Here is a 19603-nt window from a genome sequence, read left to right on the forward strand (position 1 = left end):
CCACCTGTGGGTTTTGATTGCTGTAAAAGTAGAATGGTAATTTCTAAGGAAGCGTCAAGGTCTGAAATAAGGAGTCTTTTAAATATCTAAAATCATTTAATTAAAGTTTTAAATCCCTATGTGTTATTTCTGGCGAGGAAGAAAGCGTAATTATGGAAAATAGGGAGTGCCAGACTAGAGAGGTTATTTGAAGCTTCCAGAGTCAGGGGGACGAGGAACAAAGGAAAAGCAGTGGAGGGGCCAGGGGGTCAAGGGAATGGGAAACTTAGGGCTACAAAACGCCAGAGCCTGGAGAGGCATGGGCGTGTCCCAACAATGAACCCGAGTTTCAAAAGTTGGGCATTTTCCCATTTTAGTCTTGGTCGGAGTCCCCTGTGGTACAAGAGCAACAGAATGGGACTCAGTGTCAGGCTCCTGTAGAACCTTTCACTGTGGCCTTTCCCCCCCGGGGCTCCATTTTACTCACATTTCTTCAAAATATCCTATAGTTCCCTAAAGAAGAAAATAGGCTCACCTAAATGGAAGTTCAAGTTCTTCATTCCAGCTGGGGTTTGGTCCTTCAGCTGTAGTTGTGTGGCAAATCGTTCGTTGAAAAGAAACTTCTACAAAAGGACGTACTAAAACCTTAAACACAAGAGCAGATCATGAGAGTCTAGAACAATTAGCTGAATTATTTTGTTCTTAGCAGAGGTAGAATATGTTTACCAAAGAGTATGTTTCCAAAGAAAATGAAGCGGAAAAGAGATGATAAAGTTTGTAGGCAATTATTAAGGGGCAAGCTTCTAAGCAGAAACCCAGAATTGAGGTATTTCACCTGGCCGAGGGGGTAGTCAGCACTGTGGGTTGGGCTGTGTGTGGTTGGGGAGGCAGCATGCTTTTCGCTGAAAGTCCTTGAAGACCTTGATGGCTGCTGGAATTTGCTAGGAGGGAAAATGTATGACAGAAATTAATGACAAGAAAGGTCTAATGAGATACTCAGCAAGGTGGCTTCTCCAAAGACCTATGGCTCTGGTGACAGATATTTTCTTAAGTTTGTTGACACCTCAGAAAGCTTCTTCCACCGCTAGGCCTGCATGTTTGGCCGGAACGGAGAAAAGGGTCCTCTCCACCCACTCCTCTCCCAGGGGGTGCCCTAGTGAGGAATCTGTCCCCCAACAAGAGAGAGCCTCAGTTCCTCTGGGAACTGAGTGGCCGAATCTTCAGCTCCCTGGCCAGTCTGCCCCATCTCGTCCAGTTCCCCTCCTACTGCATTCTCTGTGACCCTGCGCTCTCCAATAACCTCGAGCTACCTATCCTCAGTAAGACCCTCTCTCCAGGCCCTGCTATGCCTCTCTGGGAAAGAGACACTCAGAGATTCCTAGCTAGAGTTAGGATCTATGGGTCTTGCCCTCTTTCCTTTTGGGGATTCTTTTTTTTTTTTTTTAATGTTTATTTACTTTTGAGAGACAGAGACAGAGTGTGAGCCAAGAAGGGGCAGAGAGAGAGGGGGACACAGAATCTGAAGCAGGCTCCAGGCTCCGAGTTGTCAGCACAGAGGCCGACAGAGGGCTCGAACCCACGAACTGTGAGGTTGTGACCTGAGCCAAAGTCTGGCGCTTAACCGACTGAGCCACCCAGGCGCCCCATCCCTTTTGGGATTCTTAACAAAAAGAAACAAAGGTCACCTCCGGAGGGTCTCTCCCAGCCACCACTCCCCTCATGCTAACAACGCACCTGCATATTTGTACTGAAGTTTATGACTTACCAAGTATTTCATATTCATTACCAGGCAAAGTAGAAATTGTCTCTTTCTACCAAACTGTCTAACCTTTTCCCAGATAAGAGTTTCGGACAAACCACGAGACAATAAAAGTAGATTATTTAACACAACAGCTGCCAGAGAAACCCTTTTTCTTTCTGGAACCCCATCGATTACAGCATTACAGAAACATCTGTGAAGTGCCACTGTATTTGAGGCCCTGTGTTGGACTCTGGAGCTGCAAAGACAAATCAGACACACTGCGGCTCCAACTAAAATGGCCGGTAGACACGTAAAGAAATAATCACAGTACAGTGGGATACACATTAGCCCATAGGGATGGGCGCGAGCCATCAGAGTACAGAGAGGGGGATGAAGAAGAAAAAATCCTATTCAGTTGGATGCAAGGGTAGAGGGTCAAGATTCAGGTGGGCTTCATGCACGAGTTGATATCTGAGCTGTCTGGATGAGCCTACACTGAAATGTAGAGCACAGAGGATCAACTAAGCTTCCTTGTAATTTGAATGAAATGGTTTAACACTTAAAAGGTATTCTGTAGAGGGGCGCCTGGGTGGCTCAGTCAGTTATGTGTCTGACTCTTGGTTCCGGCTTGGGTCATGATCTCACGGTTTCTGAGTTCAAGCCCCCGTGTCAGGCTCTGCGCTGCCTCTCCCCTGCCCTCTCTCTCTTTCTCTCAGATAAAGAAACTTAAGAAAAGTAAAAAAAAAATTCTATAGAGACAAAGATAAGAGAAACACCTGTATGTTATTTTAAAAGACAGCTTTACTCCCCACGGTTGAGCCGTGGCGTAATCAAGGTGAAGGGGTTGGGCTGTGGCTCCTCGGAGATTCAAGAGCTTGAATGTACACTTACTAGTGACCAAATGCTGGGAACAGTGGGTGACGTCAGATGTTCTGTGACGGGGGGAAGACTTAGTAAAACAATAGGGCAAAAGACTCGATGGGGGAATCAATTTCACGGGAAGACCCTGGGGAGGAAAGAAAATGCCACAGGCCAGAACGGTGTTCTTCTGTGGATCAGACCGAGCTCGATGACCCTGGACAAGCCACCCAGACATTTGCCCTGTCTTAAAATGGAGACAGCAATCGTAGCGAGAAGCAAGTGACATAATACACACGAAAGAGGCTTAGCGTAATGTCTGGAACCTGACGAATGGGCAAGAAAGCGCAGCCTCCCTCCTTACACTGGCAGGTGCATCGGCAGATCCAAGTTTTAATTCTGGCTCCTTCTTACTTCACGAGACCAGTGCTCTCACCCTCCGAGCTCCAGAGCCACTCTTTCTTTCTTTAATTCTTGCTCATCTCTGTTCTCTAAGGGGATAAGAAACTCAGGCTCACCTTACTCTGGTTGAGGGGTCGCCCTGTGCCCCAGTGTCGTGGAACACAGCAGGCATCCCTCATTTCTCAGAGCAGATTAAGGGGAAGTCACATTTTTATGCTCAGAGGGTGTATGTTCAGAACCTAGGACATAACACCTTTCAGGTATCTGCCCTGCTCACACCCGCTTCTCTGAGAACTGTTCCCCACCTTCAGGGCTGGGCCTGGGGACCCTGCCTCTCTGGTTATATAGGTGATTAGACCATGGGTCAACATCTGACACAAGTTAGAACCCTCAGCTTCTCTCCTGAGACGCTGATGCTTGTGGACGGTACCCTGGCTGAATGGATGGCTTCCCTCACAGGGAGAAGAATAAAGCAAACCCACAGAAGGAAGTGAGCAACAGAGACCACGGGGCCTCAGAAGAGCCACCCCAATCTTTATGGTCCACTGTGTAGTTCAGCTGTGCCTCTTGTTTAAAAAAATTTTTTTTAATGTTTTTTATTTATTTTTGAGACAGAGGGAGACAGAGTATGAGCAGGGGAGGGGTAGAGAGACGGGGAGACACAGAATCGGAAGCAGGCTCCAGGCTCTGAGCTGTCAGCAGAGAACCTGATGCAGGGTTGAACCCAAGAACCGTGAGATCATGACCTGAGCTGAAGTCGGACGCTTAACAGACTGAGCCACCCAGGCGCCCCCAGCTGTGCCTCTTAACCTTGAGTTCTTTGAGACACAATAAATCCCCTCTTGAGCCTAAATTGACTGAGTTGGTCTATGACTTGCAACCGACAGGGCTTTGGCTTCCGGAAGACCTCCCCCCATCCCTGGACAGAACAGTGACTGCGTTAAAGGTGGGAGCGGACGTGCTATAGAGAAGTGAACCACTCGGCGGGGACCCTGTCCTCTCCATCCCAGGGCTGTCTGGACGGCTCTCACCTTGCTGTCGGCTTCCTCACAGGAATGTCATAAGCCCGGATAATGTTCACCAGCACCTTTATGTCTCCGTCGGACAGGTTCTGGGCCGTCACCTTCTTCCGGCCTTTTCTCCTTGGCCTCAGTGGTCGCTTTTGTTCTGCCAGCTTGAAAAGGCTTAGCCCCAAAATGCTAATGATTACAGAACAGGATTAGGACTCTAAGGAAAAGAAAGATCTGGAAAGTTGTGAGACAGCTTCCCAGACTCTCCCCTTAGGTCCCTCAAAGGCCCCTGAAAAACTCTTTTGTCTGTTTAAGGAGGGTGGAAATCGCCGAGGAATTCTCCCGAGACTGGGGAGAGCCTCTGGGGTGGATCACTAAGACAGATTTCAGCTGCTACCGATCAGAGGAAGAAAAGTGTGCTCGGGCCCCTCCGCCTCGTGCTCTGCCTTGCTCCTCTCGGGTCCCTCCCCCTCAACTGTGCAGGTGCTCTCCTGCTCTCCTTGCCCCAGGGGCCCAGCCACACAGCAGGAAGGGGTGCTCCCTCTCAGCCCCAGGGCACTTCCCGGGGGGACTCCTGGGTCTGCTCTTTGACCTTGGGCAAATTTCCTCACCTCTTTACGTCTCTGTTTCGTCATCTGTAAAATGGGGATAATCATACCTCCCTTCTGGGGTTGCAGAGAGGATAAAGTGAGGGGGTGTCTGCAGAGCACCCCTGCCCTGGTCTAGCACTTGCTGGATGCCCTAAAATGGTGGCTGCTGGGAAGATGACCGTGGCACGATGGCAGTGGAAGGACAAGGGCAGGAGGAGCCCCCTCATCCCTTCCCTCTCACTGAGGCAGAATCCCGTAAACACTTCCGGGAGGACACAAGCACTGTCGGGGAATCGTGGTGGGAGAAAGGGCCACGAAGCAGGTAATTCTATGCCGGCCCGGAGGCTGAACAGAAGCACAGAGGTGACTTTGTATCCGCAAGCTGACATTACCGTGCCCATCGCCAGGGGACAAGGCCAGCTGCACAGAGCCGGCTCTCGCTTCTCTGCCTCCCCTGCTTGACCAGCGGCCTCTTTCCAAGGGACACATGCCAGCCTTGGAGTTGGGTGGGGGGATGGCTCCCGAGGGGCTCCTGCTTGTTCCCAGGATCTTCTGTCTCACAGAGCAACTGCTGTTTACCAGCACCTTCTATGATCAAGCAGAGTGCGAGGTGCCATACGCAGAATATTTCTAATCCTGACAAGTAGAACCTTTACCCCAGTTCTCATATGAAGTAACTGGAGGCTTCTGGGAGGTGACAGGTGACAGGTGTCTGGGAGGTGACAGGATTTGCTGAAGGCTCCCAGGGGGAGAGCTGGGGTTCCAACTCTGGTCACTCTGACTAAACAGCCAGCTTCTTCCTCTTTTAAAAATACTTACATATATTTATCTCTAACTCACTTAAAACGAGAGCAGACCCATCACATGTTAACATAATGTAAAGGTATGAAAAATAGCTATCTTTCCCCCATCCAAAAAAAAAAAGAGAGAGTGAGGACAGTGATACCGTAAAACTTTTCTGTGTGTGACTTGTTATCTACATTTTAGTGTTGTTAATTTATTTTTACTGAGATATAGTTGACATAGAACGAATGACTAAATTTCAGGCATAGATATATTTAGATACTGGGATATGACTGCTACCGTGGTGTTAGCTAACACCTCTAGAACATCACATAATTATCATTTCTTTTTTTGTGGGGAGAACAATTAAGATCTAGACACTTAGTAACTTTGAAGTTTATGATACAGTACTGACTATATTCACCTGCTGTGCCTGAGATCTCCGGAGCTTTTTTATCTACCAGCTGCGAGTCTGTAAGCCTCCAGCAACATCTCCCCGATTCTCCCAACCCCTAGCCACTGGTAACCACCGTTCTACTCTGTGTTTAGGAGTTTGGCTTCTTTAGATTCCACATAGAAGTGAGATCATACGGTATTTGTCTTTCTCTGTCTGATTTATCTCACTTAGCATAATGCCCTCAAGGTTCATGTTCTTGCCACTGAAACCTGTCTTATTAATCAGTCTGCCAGGACACCCACCTAACCCAAACTTGGGGACCTCAGAGGGACACCTTTGCCAGGGGGTCCTAACGTGGCACATCCTTTCCCTTTGTCGAAACTTCTCCCCTTTTCTCAGGACACTTGGCTGCCCTCCCAGGAGTCAGCATGGGAACATCTTGGCGGCTGGGACCATTAAATATAGAAACATCTTAGTTTAACACTAAGAACAAACCAAAATTAAAAGAAGAAAGAACATACCCTGAGCCTTCAGAACTTAATGCAGAAAGTAAAGCAGAAAAAGAAAAAAGAAAGAAATGAAATGGAAAAACAGCAAGAAATATCATCATCTATTCTAAAGTGTAAGTTTCATGACTGAAAAAATACAGTGACTGGACTCTGGGCCTGGAACGAAGAGGGAGGGTTTGCATGAATTTGTGTGGGTACAGCCCTTCCTTCTGTACATGGACGGAGGCCAAGTCCAAGAAAGGGACTGCCATGCATAGACATTTTTTGTCTCCTTCCCAGTTTGGTGGTGGAGACGAAGCGCATGATAGGAAATCACCTTTTTAGGAGACCAAGAGATTTAATCACAGAAAGGGTCAGGAAGTTAGTGGGGTACACAAGACCACCAGTATAGAAAGTTATTTTTCATCTTTTATGCTTCCACTTTGAGTTGAGAACATGTAAGGATTATTCTAAGTAATAGGGAAATCAATCAAGCAAATGCAGTCAATCCCCAACTTCTATGTAAATCTCCATTTTCCCTGTTGCCCCTGTCCCCTCACCAAACACACAGCAGCTCTCTGCCTCCCCCCAGCCCCCGACCTGGGGCTGCTCGTTCCCGGCCACCCCCTCTGTCTAGTGTGGAGGAGTGGGGGGCAGTGTGACGAGGGGAGGTGGAGGGCAGGAGCGTGGGCGGGAGGGCAATGCCGTCAGACGTGGTCTGATGGCAGCAAGGAACTGGCAAAGGCTGTGAGGTGGACTTGGGAGGTGAGATGGTGTCTACTGGGCATGATGGAGAGCATCTCATGCGACTTAACAAACCCCCCCCAACTAAGGTAACCATGAGGCATCGAGCACGTTTTACTGGTTCCCAGCAATACTGGGGGCCCAAGCGCATACCATGCAAGGATAAGAACTCTCTATTTACGTGAAAATTTTCATATAATACAATGAAAGTAATTTTTATAAGAAACGAAAGATTTGTTTGCTTTTACCTGATATTGGGAACTTCTTCTTCTACTATCAAATCCGAAAGAAGAAAATGGTGTTTTGCAATTAGGAAACGATTGATCACTGATTCTCTAACCTGAGGACAAACGTGTATTTTATTTAAAATGTTCCTGTCACATAGACTTCACAGGTCACTCCCTAAACCCCTTTGAGTGTTCACCCGATGTCACCTCAGTTGTCCCAGCACACTTGCCCTTTCCTCCCCAGCGCTGATCTCTTCCCCTATAAATCACCCCGCTTTGCTTGTTAGTGTAAGCTCCCTAAGGCACAGGGGTTTCTGTTTTGTTCACTGCTCTATTCTTGGAACCTGGGAAATTTCCTGGTGGATGACAGTGGAATTTTTCAGAATGAATGAATAATTGCAAAAAATAGGACCGATCTTGAAGCACACACATTTCAGATTCTGGAGTTCTTCCTCTATTCAGATTGATTTACTTTTTTTTTTTTTTTTTTTAAATTTGTTTTTAGAGAGAGAGTGCAAACAGGGGGAGGAGCAGCAGAGGGGAGAGAGAGAGTGAGAGTAAGGGAGACAGAGAGGGAGAATCCCAAGCAGGCTCCACACTCAGCACTGAGCCAGACATGGGGCTTGATTCCACGGCCTTGGGATCGTGAGCTGAGCTGAAACCAGGAGTCAGATGCTTAACTGACTGAGCCACTCAGGCACCCTTAGACTGGTTTACTTTCTAGTTATTCTTTATTTTTTTTAAAGTTTATTTATTTTGAAAGAGAGAGAGAGTGCAAACGGGGCAGAGAGAGGGGGAGAGAATCCCAAGCAGGCTCTGTGCTGTCGGCGCAGAGCCCAAAGCAGGGCTCGAACCCATGAACCATGAGATCGTGACCCGAACCGAAATCAAGAGTCATATGCTCAACCGAGCCACCCCGACACCCCTCTAATTATTCTTCAAATAGAGGGCCTCTGAAATGTCATAAGTTGTTTTTTCTAAGGAGCTGCAGGGTAGATCAACTGGATGGGAAAAACGTAGTGCAGTGGCTGTAGCATTTCCTACAAGTTACATTTACTAAACAAAGGAAGGGCAAACGGGTATTTCAAGTTTTTAGTGCATTAGGGCAGTTAGTACGTGGCTCATAAAACTTTTTCATTACAAAGGTGATATGATGCAAACATTCAAATATGAGAAAAATCACGACTTAGAAATTGTGTCCCCTGTACTCATACTCCACGTAAGATAACCACTGATAATAAGCTGAGATACATCCTAGTGTTTCACGTGTTCAAATTAATTTCTTATCTGTAATTATGAGCAAATAAGTGACAGTTAAGTATCCCATAGATAACTCGGCAGAATAAAGACCACTCTCCCCCCAGTCCTAGGGTGTTGGCTATGCTCCCCCGGTGGGGACTCTGTAAAATGATTTTCCTTACCTGTTGGAGGTACTTGGCTACCATGGCCCTATGGGGATCTATGTGGTCCTTGGTTTCAATTACATTTCTGTCTCGTAACCGTTTCTCATAGTCCTAAGATGAAAAAGGAATAGTTTTATGATTTTAAAGTACTAGTACCCCTCCCCCCCCATGCCCTTCTTGAGACGACAGAATTTATCCCATGTGGTTTAAGTAATAAATTATGGTACTAAATGTGTCTTCCGCCTTCCTGTTCACAATTGGTTTCAAAATTGATCTTTGACGCAGTATGCCGGTTTTGGAACCAGTTGGTTGAACTGCCTTAGAAGTAGAAGATAATTCTATAGAGCAATTACAACTCAGGATGTTCATGTAGGAAGACACAGAGATACAGAGAGACTCCAGAAGCTCAGCTCACCCAAGCAACTTAGCCGAAGCGTCTGCTTACATTTTTGTCTTTTCTATTTTAAGTAGAGCAATGGCAAAAATAGTAAGTAGCCTCTGGCTGCAGCTGATTTGGGTTGCCTCCCTGGAGGAGAGTGGTGGGTGGGTTAGCTCTGTCTTAGGCTGCTGTGCTTTGCTCTGTCAATACAATTTCTGGGGGGCCGGGGAGCTGCCATGTTCTGCTTTAGTCCTCTGGCCACAGCTCAATATCCAGGGTCGCTCCTAACCCAGCCTGGGCAACTCAAGCCAGCTGTTCCCAAGATTTTTAAGCTTGGGACAAGAGGACACCTCTCTCTCTGCTGGCTGAAGCCACTAGATGTGAGCTTGGATGATGCCGGTGACCATGCACCCAAGTAGAGAATCTGCCCACAACGAGGACCAAGGGAAGCCCAGGCAGGACGGAACTTCGTCCTGGTGAGTGTTCAGGTTCTGGATCTGGGTGTCCTTGAGGCACACGTGAACTCCTGCCATTCACGCCCCCTTAGATATTTAACCCATTTTGGCACTTCATCATCTAATAAACTTTCTCGGTGCCCAAGGTAGCTTAAATTGGCTTTTTTAAAAATATTTTTTTTTTCAACGTTTATTTATTTTTGGGACAGAGAGAGACAGAGCATGAACGGGGGAGGGGCAGAGTGAGAGGGAGACACAGAATCGGAAACAGCCTCCAGGCTCTGAGCCATCAGCCCAGAGCCTGACGCGGGGCTTGAACTCACGGACCGCGAGATCGTGACCTGGCTGAAGTCGGATGCTTAACCGACTGCGCCACCCAGGCGCCCCTAAATTGGCTTTTTATCACTTACCATCACGAGTCCCAACTAATACAAAGAAGAACCAAGTCATCAAAAATATTCTCCAATAGTTTCTATGGTTTCTGCATAAAAAATCATACTGGGCTCCATTTCTAATGACTCCCCATTTACCTCAGCAAACAGTAACTTGCCCATCAGGCTTTCACTGGCCTGTCCGGCCTACACTGGCCTTTCACCTGTAGTTCCTCAAAGGCTCCCCACCTGCCAGGGACCCCTCCACAGCCAAGCCTGTGCCCAGCCCCGCCTCAGTGCCGCCCCGCCCATCTGAGACCCCAGGGGCTCCCCCCCGCCACCCGCAGTGTTTACCGGGCTTCCTAAATATTTAATGGATTAAAATGGCATTGAATTACTGACAGTTAGTTATAATGTGGCAGGATAATTTCCCATATTAACACGTAAGATACTTTTCAGACTTACGATTCTAATGTCTCTTAGTTTATATGTCCTTATATTGGGCAAAGAGACTACTTAACATTAGTGTAAAAAAAAATAATGGAAAAGTTATGTGAAGCGTTCGAAATGAGAAACCAACATCGCTACGGAGAACACGACAGCAAGAAGATACACTCATCATAGTACAAGCCAAATGGCACAGACATATTTTATTGCTGTATTAACTCCTCCATGGCAATTTCTTACCTGGAATACCTTTTCCATAATTTCCCGGTCATATGCTGGAATTTGCTTGTAATTTCGGAATTCTGGCACCTCTTGGCTTCTAAGACAAAGAAGCCGGAATCGTTTGGATCTATTTAACTCCTCATCTGAAACAAAGTTAAATTCTTGCTGCAGCTGTTCCAGTCGAAAGAAATCAGGGACGTAGGATTCACCGCTAGTAGCAACCTATGGAAAACAGAAGAGGCACAGCTTTGGATGGCAGGCAGATTGCATCTCAAGAAACCCAGCACCGAGCTCTCGGTTTGGGAATGGAAGCTTAAGAGTCTTAGACAGGGAGACTTGAAACACCCTGCATTTAAGGACAACATATGTTGAAATCTAATAGTAACGAGGCAGGTGCCATTATATTCATGTCCTGGCTATAAAAAGTACCGCAACTCATTTTTCAAAAAAAAAAAAAAAAATCATAAAGTTCATTTTTTTGGGTACGCATGCTCCCCCCATAGGTGTTATGTAAATATACAGAGTGAAAAATGGGAGAGTTAAATCAGTGTATTACTAGGTGCCTGCAGGAAATAAGGTTGCGTATATACAGTGTTACCATAAAATCTACTACGTGAATTTAAAATATGTTATATATAACTTAATATAACTTTAAAGATATATTTAACAAAATGTGATTTTTCAAATATACGTAGGCACACATGTAGATAAAGGCCCCAGAATTGGCTGGTCAGTTCAAATCAGTTGGCTGATCACCGGCTCCACGGTCATGCTGTCTCCAAATAGCACCTCGTGGCCCTGGTCACCGAGTAAAGACAGATCTGGGCGCCAGTCCCCGCTGCCCCCTACACCGGCTCGGAAAGGATGGTCTCAGGGTACCGCTGGGAGGCTGAGCGGGTGAGGCTACACTCTCCCGGGCATCTGCTTGCCCCTCTGCTGGGTGCTCTGCCAGTGGGAACCTCCTCCTCGCAGAAGGAAAGCCAGGGAGGAGAGACTCGCCAGGGCTTTGGAGTGGGCGAGGTGATCCTGCTGTGAAAATCCATAAAAAGAGGTCCTGGGGCACCTGGGTGGCTCAGTTGGTCGAGCATCGGACTGTGGCTGATGCCAGATCATCAGGTCATGATCTTGCGGTTTCTGAGTTCGAGCCCCACATTGGGCTCACTGCTGTCAGTGTGGAGCTTGGAGACTGCTTCAGGTCCTTTGTCCCCCCTCTCCCCTCTCTCTCTGCCCCTCCCCGGCTTGCACTGTCTCTCAACTATAAACAAATATTGAAAAAAAAAATTGAAACAAGAAAGAGACAGGTCTGCAAGGCCATCCCTGTGTTTTGTCCTTCTACACGAAGACAAATAGTTAAAAAGGAAAAAAAATGAAGGTGACATTTACACTATATTGTTGCTGATTTAAACATGGTAATCGAAACGTGATTTGAAACCTCTTTATGGAACAGACTATGCTCTAGGTAATGTGGTCTATTCTTCCTAATACTTCCCTTAGTCACACTAAGAAGTATCATTGAGTTGGGAGGAAAACTTATAAAGGCGAAAGTCAGAATAAACCCAAGCTTGCTTTGGGACTTACCTTGGAAAGTCTAGGACAGAAATGAAAATGACAGAAATAAAAATGTTATCCTGGTTACAGTTACCCTGCTGATGAACTCCCACTAGTGAACATGATTACAGAACGTGTTGCTGTGGTCACTTTCCGGATCATCTACTTGTTTATTATATTTTTGTGGGGATTATGAACTTGGGAGCAAAAACAATTGTATCTGCTACCAAGGAGAATCATTTACTGACTAATGTTCCATTTTATTTATAAACTCACTGAAGAAAGAATTTCAAATGTTATGATAGACGCAAGCAATTTATCTCATACATACTTAAAAGAAATCTAAACGATAATCTAATTAATCATCAAATGGGAAAATAAACGAACAAAACCACCATTTCTTAAAAGGCCCCACCAGGTGTGATGAACGGGCACGCGCTCTGAAATGGTCTTGGATCCGCGTCCTTACCGGCCGTGTGACCTCGAGCAGGTGACTCTGAACACCCGTACTCAGGTGCCTTTCCAGGGGAGGGGCCAAACAAGGCCTTTCGTTAGGGTTTTACAGAGGTTAGCGGTAAGAGGAATAGCAACACCGTAACAACAGCTAATATTTGTTGCACACCGATTGTGTGCCCTGCTAACTGTTGAGATGAGGCATTGCACGTCGTCATGGCCACACTGCGAGGGTGTCACGGTGCTTAGAAGCATGAGTGCTCGCCCTGATCACACAGCCAGGCAGGGGCAAAGCCGGCCTTTAAACCTGTCATTCAACCCGGCACTCGTGTTCTTAAACACTATCGCACTGGAGAACACAGTGCGAAAGAAAATTCGTGTAAAGGGTCGAGCCGTGTCTATTATTGGCACAGCAAGTGGAGAAATGCAGTGTGCGCACGATGGTGCCACATTACCGAGATTAGCTGCATCAAAGGGGCATTGTTGGGGTCATTTGGGTCGAGCTTGGACTCTGCTGCCCACTTGGCCAACTTTTTCAAGTCTGTCAGTCCCGATGTGCCGATGGACGAGATGGCATCTGCTCTCTTCAAAGCACTGGAAAAGAAGTTAATGCCGTGAGATGGGCTTTTTCACAGAGCACTTTGCCTCAGGCCTGCAAAATCCCAGGACGGCACTGCCTAAGGAGGCTGTTATGTCTAAGGGAGAAAATCTGATCATAAGGAAGGAGTTTTGCCGTTTTTCTTTGCTCGATGACTGCTATTAAATACGTTTTGGGGGGTGCCTGGGTGGCTCGGTCGGTTAAGCGTCTGACTCTTGATTTTGGCTCAGGTCACAATCTTATGACTCAAGAGTTGAAGCCCCACATCGGGCTCTGTGCTGACAGTGTGGAGCCTGCTTGGGATTCTCTCTCTCTTCCCCTCCCCCTGCTCACTCTGTCTCTGTCTCAAAAAAATAAATAAATAAACATTAAAAAATACACGTTTCAGGGACAATAGAGAAGAGTGAATGGTAGAAGAAAATACTTGCACACCACACATCTGATAAGGGATTAATGTTTCAAGTATATATGGAACTCATAACTCAATAGCAATAACCCAAATAATCTAATTAAAACACGGGCAGAGGACCACAATAGACGTTTCTCCAAAGAGGACATCCAGATGGCCAATAGACACGTGCAAAGATGCTCAACCTCACTTGTCATCAGGGAAATGCAAATCAAAACCACAGTGAGATATCACCTCGCACCTGTTAGAATGGCTAAAATAAAGAACCCAAGAAATAGTAAGTGTTGGTGGGGATGTGGAGAAAAGGGAACCCCCGTGCACTGTTGGTGGGAATGTAAACTGGTGCGAACACTGGAAAACAGTCCGGAGGCTCTGCAAGAAATTAAAAGCAGAACTGCCATATGATTCAGCAATTCCGCTTCTGAGCATACACCTGAAGGGCACAAAATCGCTGTCCTAAAGGGGTGTCTGCACCCCCATGATTATTACAACATGATTTATGAGAGCCAAGACATGAAAACAACTGAAGTGCCCCTCAGTGGGTGAGTGGATAGAGAAAATGTGGTATGTCACTCACCATAAAAAAGGAGGAATCCGGCCATTTGCAACAACATGGACGGAGCTTGAGGGCGTTGTGCTGGGTGAGATAAGTCAGACAGAGCGAGGCAAATAAGGTGGGATCTCACTTATATCTGGAATCAAAACCAAAACCCAAAACCAAAACAAAACTTGTAGAAACAGAGAACGGGTTGGTGGTGGCCAGAGGTGGGGCGGGAGAGGCGGTGGCCAAAGGCGGTCAAAAAGTCCAAAGTTCTCGTTATACGATAAAGACGTTCCAGAGATCTGATGCACAGTTAACAGTACTTCACTGCACATTTACAAACTGCTAAGAGAGCAGATCTTAAAAGTTCTCACGACAAGGAAAGCACAACTTGCAGCTACGTGTGGTGATCGATGTAAGGTAGACTTATTGTGATTATTTCACAATATATCCACTTATCAAATCATTACATGGTACACCTTAAACTCATGCCATGTGTCAGTTATATCTCAATAAAACCAAAAAAAGAAAAAGAAGTATCCCTACAACCCTGCCCAGGGCGTAGAAGTGTCCCGAGTTCCTGGATCCGGGCCAGTGAGAAGGAGCCTGCGCAATCGGTTCAGGGTGCCCTGAGAGCCTCACTTCCCACTCACCTGGGGACCCCTCGTAGCTGAGGCCAAAATACAAGAGGAAAAAACGGACGCACAACGGATTGGGACACGACTGAATTCCCAGGAGGCCAGCGCTCTCCGCACCTTTGCGTCAGGGCTTTGTTAATGGAGCTGTGTCTCTTGCCGCTCACATTGTGTTTTACCTCCTCTCCTGAGAGTGGGAGCTTTCGTCCCGGGTGTGGAACTCAGTGGAATGAGGACAGAATGCCGAGGCTCGAGGCCTCCACTGGACGTGACCGCCCATCTCCTGACTGAGGAGGTGCTGACCAGATGTTCCTTGTTCTCGTCACAGGGACATCGGAATCGGGACGGAGAAGGCAGAAAAGGAGAGGAGCCTGGCCCGCTCTGTTTCCCTTCATGTCGAAAATGACAGTCTGTGACTTACAAACTGTCTTCTTGATGATCAGGATAAGTCCTTTTCTTTATTATTATTATTTTTAAGTGCTTATTATGTTTGAGAGCGGGAGCACAACAGGTGAGGGGCAGAGAGAGAGGGGGTCAGAAGATCTGAAAGTGGGCTCCACACTGAAAGCAGAGAGCCCGATGCAGGGCTTGAACTCACAAACCTCGAGATCATGACCTGAGTCCAAGTCTCATACTCAACCAACTGAGCCACCCAGGTGCCCCAAGTCCTTGTATTTTATGGTGGAGGCAACGGAGGCCCAGAATGGTTAAAGATGAACTCAAGACCCATCTGTTGGGGCAGGACAGAAGCCAGACTCGAACCCAGGCCACCTGGCCCCCATAGTCCAGGCTGCCTGGACAGGGACCAACCACAAGGAAGTGGGGCCTGCCTAGGGGTAAATAGGTGAGGTACAGAGTGCCTAAGGATCTAGCAATCAAGGGAAAGAACTGACAATAGGGACCTTTATATAACCAGAAGGTTCTATAACAATCATCATTCACACCGAGGACCACCTATACACAATCATAGGCTCAGCATTTCCCCCCGTCTATAAAATGAAGAAAAAGAATACTTGAAGAATGAAGAATGAAGAAAAGAATACTTCACAGAGTTACCGGAGAGATTAAACAAGGCAAAATGCTTTTTGCTGTTTCTGGCACTGCTAAACATCTAATATTTATTAGGCTATTAATATTTTAATCTTTACCTCAAGTACCATAAAAAAAACATGGAATTACTAGCACATGAGAAAAAAGGGAAAGAATGTGATATTGCAAGCTTCCCGGCCGCCCCCCGGATATCATTAATGCAAACACATTACTCATCAATTTATTATAGACACACATCACCTTCTAAATCCGATGTTCTGCTGTGACAGTGGAGGAATCAAAGGGATCCCATTTTCTCCAATGGCCCATGCCACGCTGTTGGACACTTTCCCCGAGGTCATGAGAATCAGTTGATTGCTACCATCAGCTTCAAACGAGAAGGGCATTCCTAGGGAGACACCAGATTACACAGACGCTGTTTATGAAAAGGGAGCGAGTCCAGTCTTGGTGAGAAAGCAGACAGTAGACGAATGGAACAGAGAGGATAGGGCTGGCAGGACAGAACACATAATTCACAGCAGCGGCACTGAAATTCTTCAGGCAATGATGTGCAGAATAGGCCTCTTGGTTCTCTCTCTGACAGCAGGGTGTAGAGGTGACAATGAATGAGGCACTTTGGAGTGGGACCATTGGGTGCATATTCTGGTTCTGCCACTTAACAGCTGTGTGACCACAAACAGATGACCTAACTTCTCGGAGCCTTAGTTTCTTTATACATAAAATAGGGATAATAATAATACCTCCTAAAAAAGATTCCTGTGAAGACATCCATTTATTCACTCATCCAGTGGATACTAATTTGAGCTTCTGCTTGGCTCCAGGGACTATTCTCGGCGCTGCAGATGGCCGTAAAGACACAAAACTGATGAGAATCCCTGTTCTCAAGGAGTTGCTATTCCAGCAGGGGAGACAGGCAGTAAATAAGAGAAATGGGAGGAATGTATGGTTTGTTAGAGAGTGAGAAGTGTGAAGAGAAACCATAAATTAGGGAGTGTATACAGACAATGTGTATTTGGGGGTGGGTGGGAAAGGGCTGAACTTTTAGATGGGGTGGTAGGGAGGGGCTCCACAAGAGGGGACTTTGAGTAAACGCTAGAAGAAAGTAAGGAAGTGAGACGATTTCTTGGGAAAGAGTATTTGTGGCAGAAGGAACAAGTCAAGTGCCCTAGGGAGGGAGTGCACCCGAATAAGGAGAATTGTGTTAAGTGGGGTCTTACATGCAGATCACTTAGTGCTTGGACCACTCAACAAACGTTAGCTATTCCTAAGCTACTGCGGCAACAGTAAGCCTCACTTACTGATTTGGCTTCTACCCATTGGAAATTAATGATAAAAAGCCTCGGGGCAGTTTGTTTAATCAAATAAAAGAAGAAAAGATTTTCAAGCACTAAAAATAGTGACTTGGGGTGCCTGGGTGGCTCAGTCAGTTGAGCGTCCAACTTTGGCTCAGGTCATGATCTCACAGTTTGTGGGTTTGAACCCCACATCAGGCTCTGTGCTGACAGCTCAGAGCCTGGAGCCTGCTTCAGATTCTCTCTCTCTCTCTCTCTCTCTCTCTCTCTCTGCCCCTCCTTCACTTGTGCTCCTTCTCTTTCTCTCTCTCTTCCTCAACAATAAATAAATAAACATTACAAAAAAATAGTGCCTTCATGCCCTGGACTTACAGTTAATATTATTAGCACAAAATAATACCACTATTACGCTGTAATAGCACCTTTGTGTTTTTTTCAGAGATCTTTCCTCTATATTGAACATCCACTTTAATCTTCAAAATAACCCCAAAAGACATTAAAGGGGGTATCCTTAGATTCATTTTATGAATGAAGAAGATATTTAAAGAGATTACATAATTACTAGGGTCACAGAGTTTATCAGTGTGAGAATGGGAACTAAAGCCTAGGTCCCAGACTTTTATTTTATTAAAAAAAATTTTTTTAATGTTTATTTATTTTTGAGAGTGAGACAGAAAGACAGAGCATGAGCTGGGAAGGCGCAGAGAGAGAGGGAGACACAGAATCCGCAGCAGTCTGCAGGCTCTGAGCTGTCAGCACAGAGCCTGACGCTGGACCTGAACTCACAAACTGTGAGTTTATGACCTGAGCCGAAGTCAGACACTTAACCAGCTGAGCCACCCAGACACCCCTAGGTCTCCAGACTTTTAGGTTGATGATTGGATTTGAGCCCCAAAGAATTCTTGCAGATAAATTTCCAAATATGTGCTCACAATAAAAAATCACGAGACACACGAAGAAACAAGCCACCATGAATAAGAAGCAACAGAATCAGACCAATAAGCAGATAGGTACTGAAATGATCAGCTACAGAACATTAAAAAAGTATTTGTAATATGTTTTTAAAAATAAATGAAGTAATGAGGGAATAAAACAATGAAATGGTTGAGAGTCTGAGGAAAGGACAAACATTATCAGAACTGACCAGACAGATTGGAAAAGAACAAAATAGAATTTCTGGAGGTGAGCAATCCAATAATTAAAATGAAAAACTCAGTGATGAGTTTCAATGATTAGACACAGCCAAAGAGTGAATTCATGACTTGGAAGACAGATTTAAAGAAGTGTCACAGAATACAGCAGTGAAAGAAAAGGATAAGCAAATACATTAGAGAGGTTAAGAAACATGGTAGACAGAGTGAGAAGGTCCATTGTATACGTAATTACAATTATAGGGGATAATAGAGAGAATATTAACTAATAATCTCCCTATTATAATATTTAAGTTTTTAAAACCTTTTCAGCCTTATAAATAATCCCCGGATATATATCTTATATACACAAAACTTTGTCTTCATTTCAAATTATTTTCTAAGAAAAGATTCCTAGAAGAAGAAACTAAGGTATCCAAGGCATTTTAAAGGTCCTGATTCACATTGTCGAACTCCTTTATACTTGCATAGTTTTATGAATTTATTGGCCACCAACGGTATAAAAGATGACTGCAAAAAATTGTATATCATCATTTTAATTTGAATTTCTGAAAGCAGTTTTATAATTACCTGGTTGTTTGAAAACGAAAAAAGAAAAGTTATGTTCAAATCTGACAGTAAAACCGTGAGCCACTGAGGATAATGAGCTTTCCGTACCACTTCCAACACCCTCGTGGTCCAGGGTCACATGCTGGTTACTGCTAAACTCCACTTCTTCAATGGGAGCCCTTCCAGTGACAATGGTCGTTTCAGGAATAGGCAGAAACACTTCTGCCAGCAAAGTGGTGCCACTGTGTCCAACTGTTTCGTATACCTGAAATCGAGGAAGAGAAACAGACAAAAATAGTAAGAGTGTGCTCACTCCCAGAGTTTAGTCCATTTATCTATGTTAATCACTGTTCTAGCCCAGAACACCCATTTCTGAGTGGAAAAGCTGAGTTGTGTTATGGTTCCCATGGAGACTAAATTGCACCGTATTTATGGCCAAGTTGTTGACATCCTGTCCTCTTGTCTGGCCTACTTTCCAGACAAGAAAGTAGAGAGAGAGAGGGGTAGAGAGAGGGGTTAATCAAAGTAGCAGTCTACCACAATTGTTTCCATTTCAAACTGATACTCAGGTTATCTGGGGGAATGGGCTCCTTCCTTTTCCTGGCTTATGTTATTTCAGAAAGTGATGCCATCAGGTGGATTGGGTGAGATAAAGTGGACATGCCACCAGATGATTTATTATTTACACCAACTTCAAGGTCAACAGGAGAAGTATCATACCTAGATGTACTCTAGAGTATCAGGTTCAAATCTACTATTTAGTACATCTTTCAGATTCTTCCCTTCAAGAGCTCATTTTATTTGTTAGCTGCTGAAACCGTACCAGCTCCTTCTCAGACCTTCTCCCAAGCAGGAGCAAACTAGACCAACGGTGGCTCTAG

At 45.6% G+C, this 19603-nt stretch overlaps 1 protein-coding gene across 10 annotated transcripts in view; it reads right to left on the reverse strand.

Moving 5' to 3' along the window:
- The window catches only part of CC2D2A (coiled-coil and C2 domain containing 2A), a 176324-nt gene that overhangs the window by 60404 nt on the left and 96317 nt on the right, over window positions 1-19603 (reverse strand). For all 10 annotated transcript variants that reach the window (XR_007151443.1, XR_007151442.1, XR_007151441.1 and 7 more), the window contains 9 exons: window positions 18831-18987; window positions 15971-16118; window positions 12953-13091; window positions 10515-10718; window positions 8641-8733; window positions 7241-7332; window positions 4012-4179; window positions 815-920; window positions 515-624 (listed from right to left, as the gene is read on the reverse strand). Coding sequence is in view for 7 of the 10 variants with exons in the window: in XM_047855028.1 (XP_047710984.1) it covers window positions 515-624; window positions 815-920; window positions 4012-4179; window positions 7241-7332; window positions 8641-8733; window positions 10515-10718; window positions 12953-13091; window positions 15971-16118; window positions 18831-18987 (1217 nt within the window). In the remaining 3 variants the exon portion in view is untranslated. The remainder of the gene's footprint in view (window positions 1-514; window positions 625-814; window positions 921-4011; window positions 4180-7240; window positions 7333-8640; window positions 8734-10514; window positions 10719-12952; window positions 13092-15970; window positions 16119-18830; window positions 18988-19603) is intronic.

The sequence above is a fragment of the Prionailurus viverrinus genome, chromosome B1, assembly GCF_022837055.1.
Source record: "Prionailurus viverrinus isolate Anna chromosome B1, UM_Priviv_1.0, whole genome shotgun sequence".
In the NCBI taxonomy this organism is placed as follows: domain Eukaryota; kingdom Metazoa; phylum Chordata; class Mammalia; order Carnivora; family Felidae; genus Prionailurus; species Prionailurus viverrinus.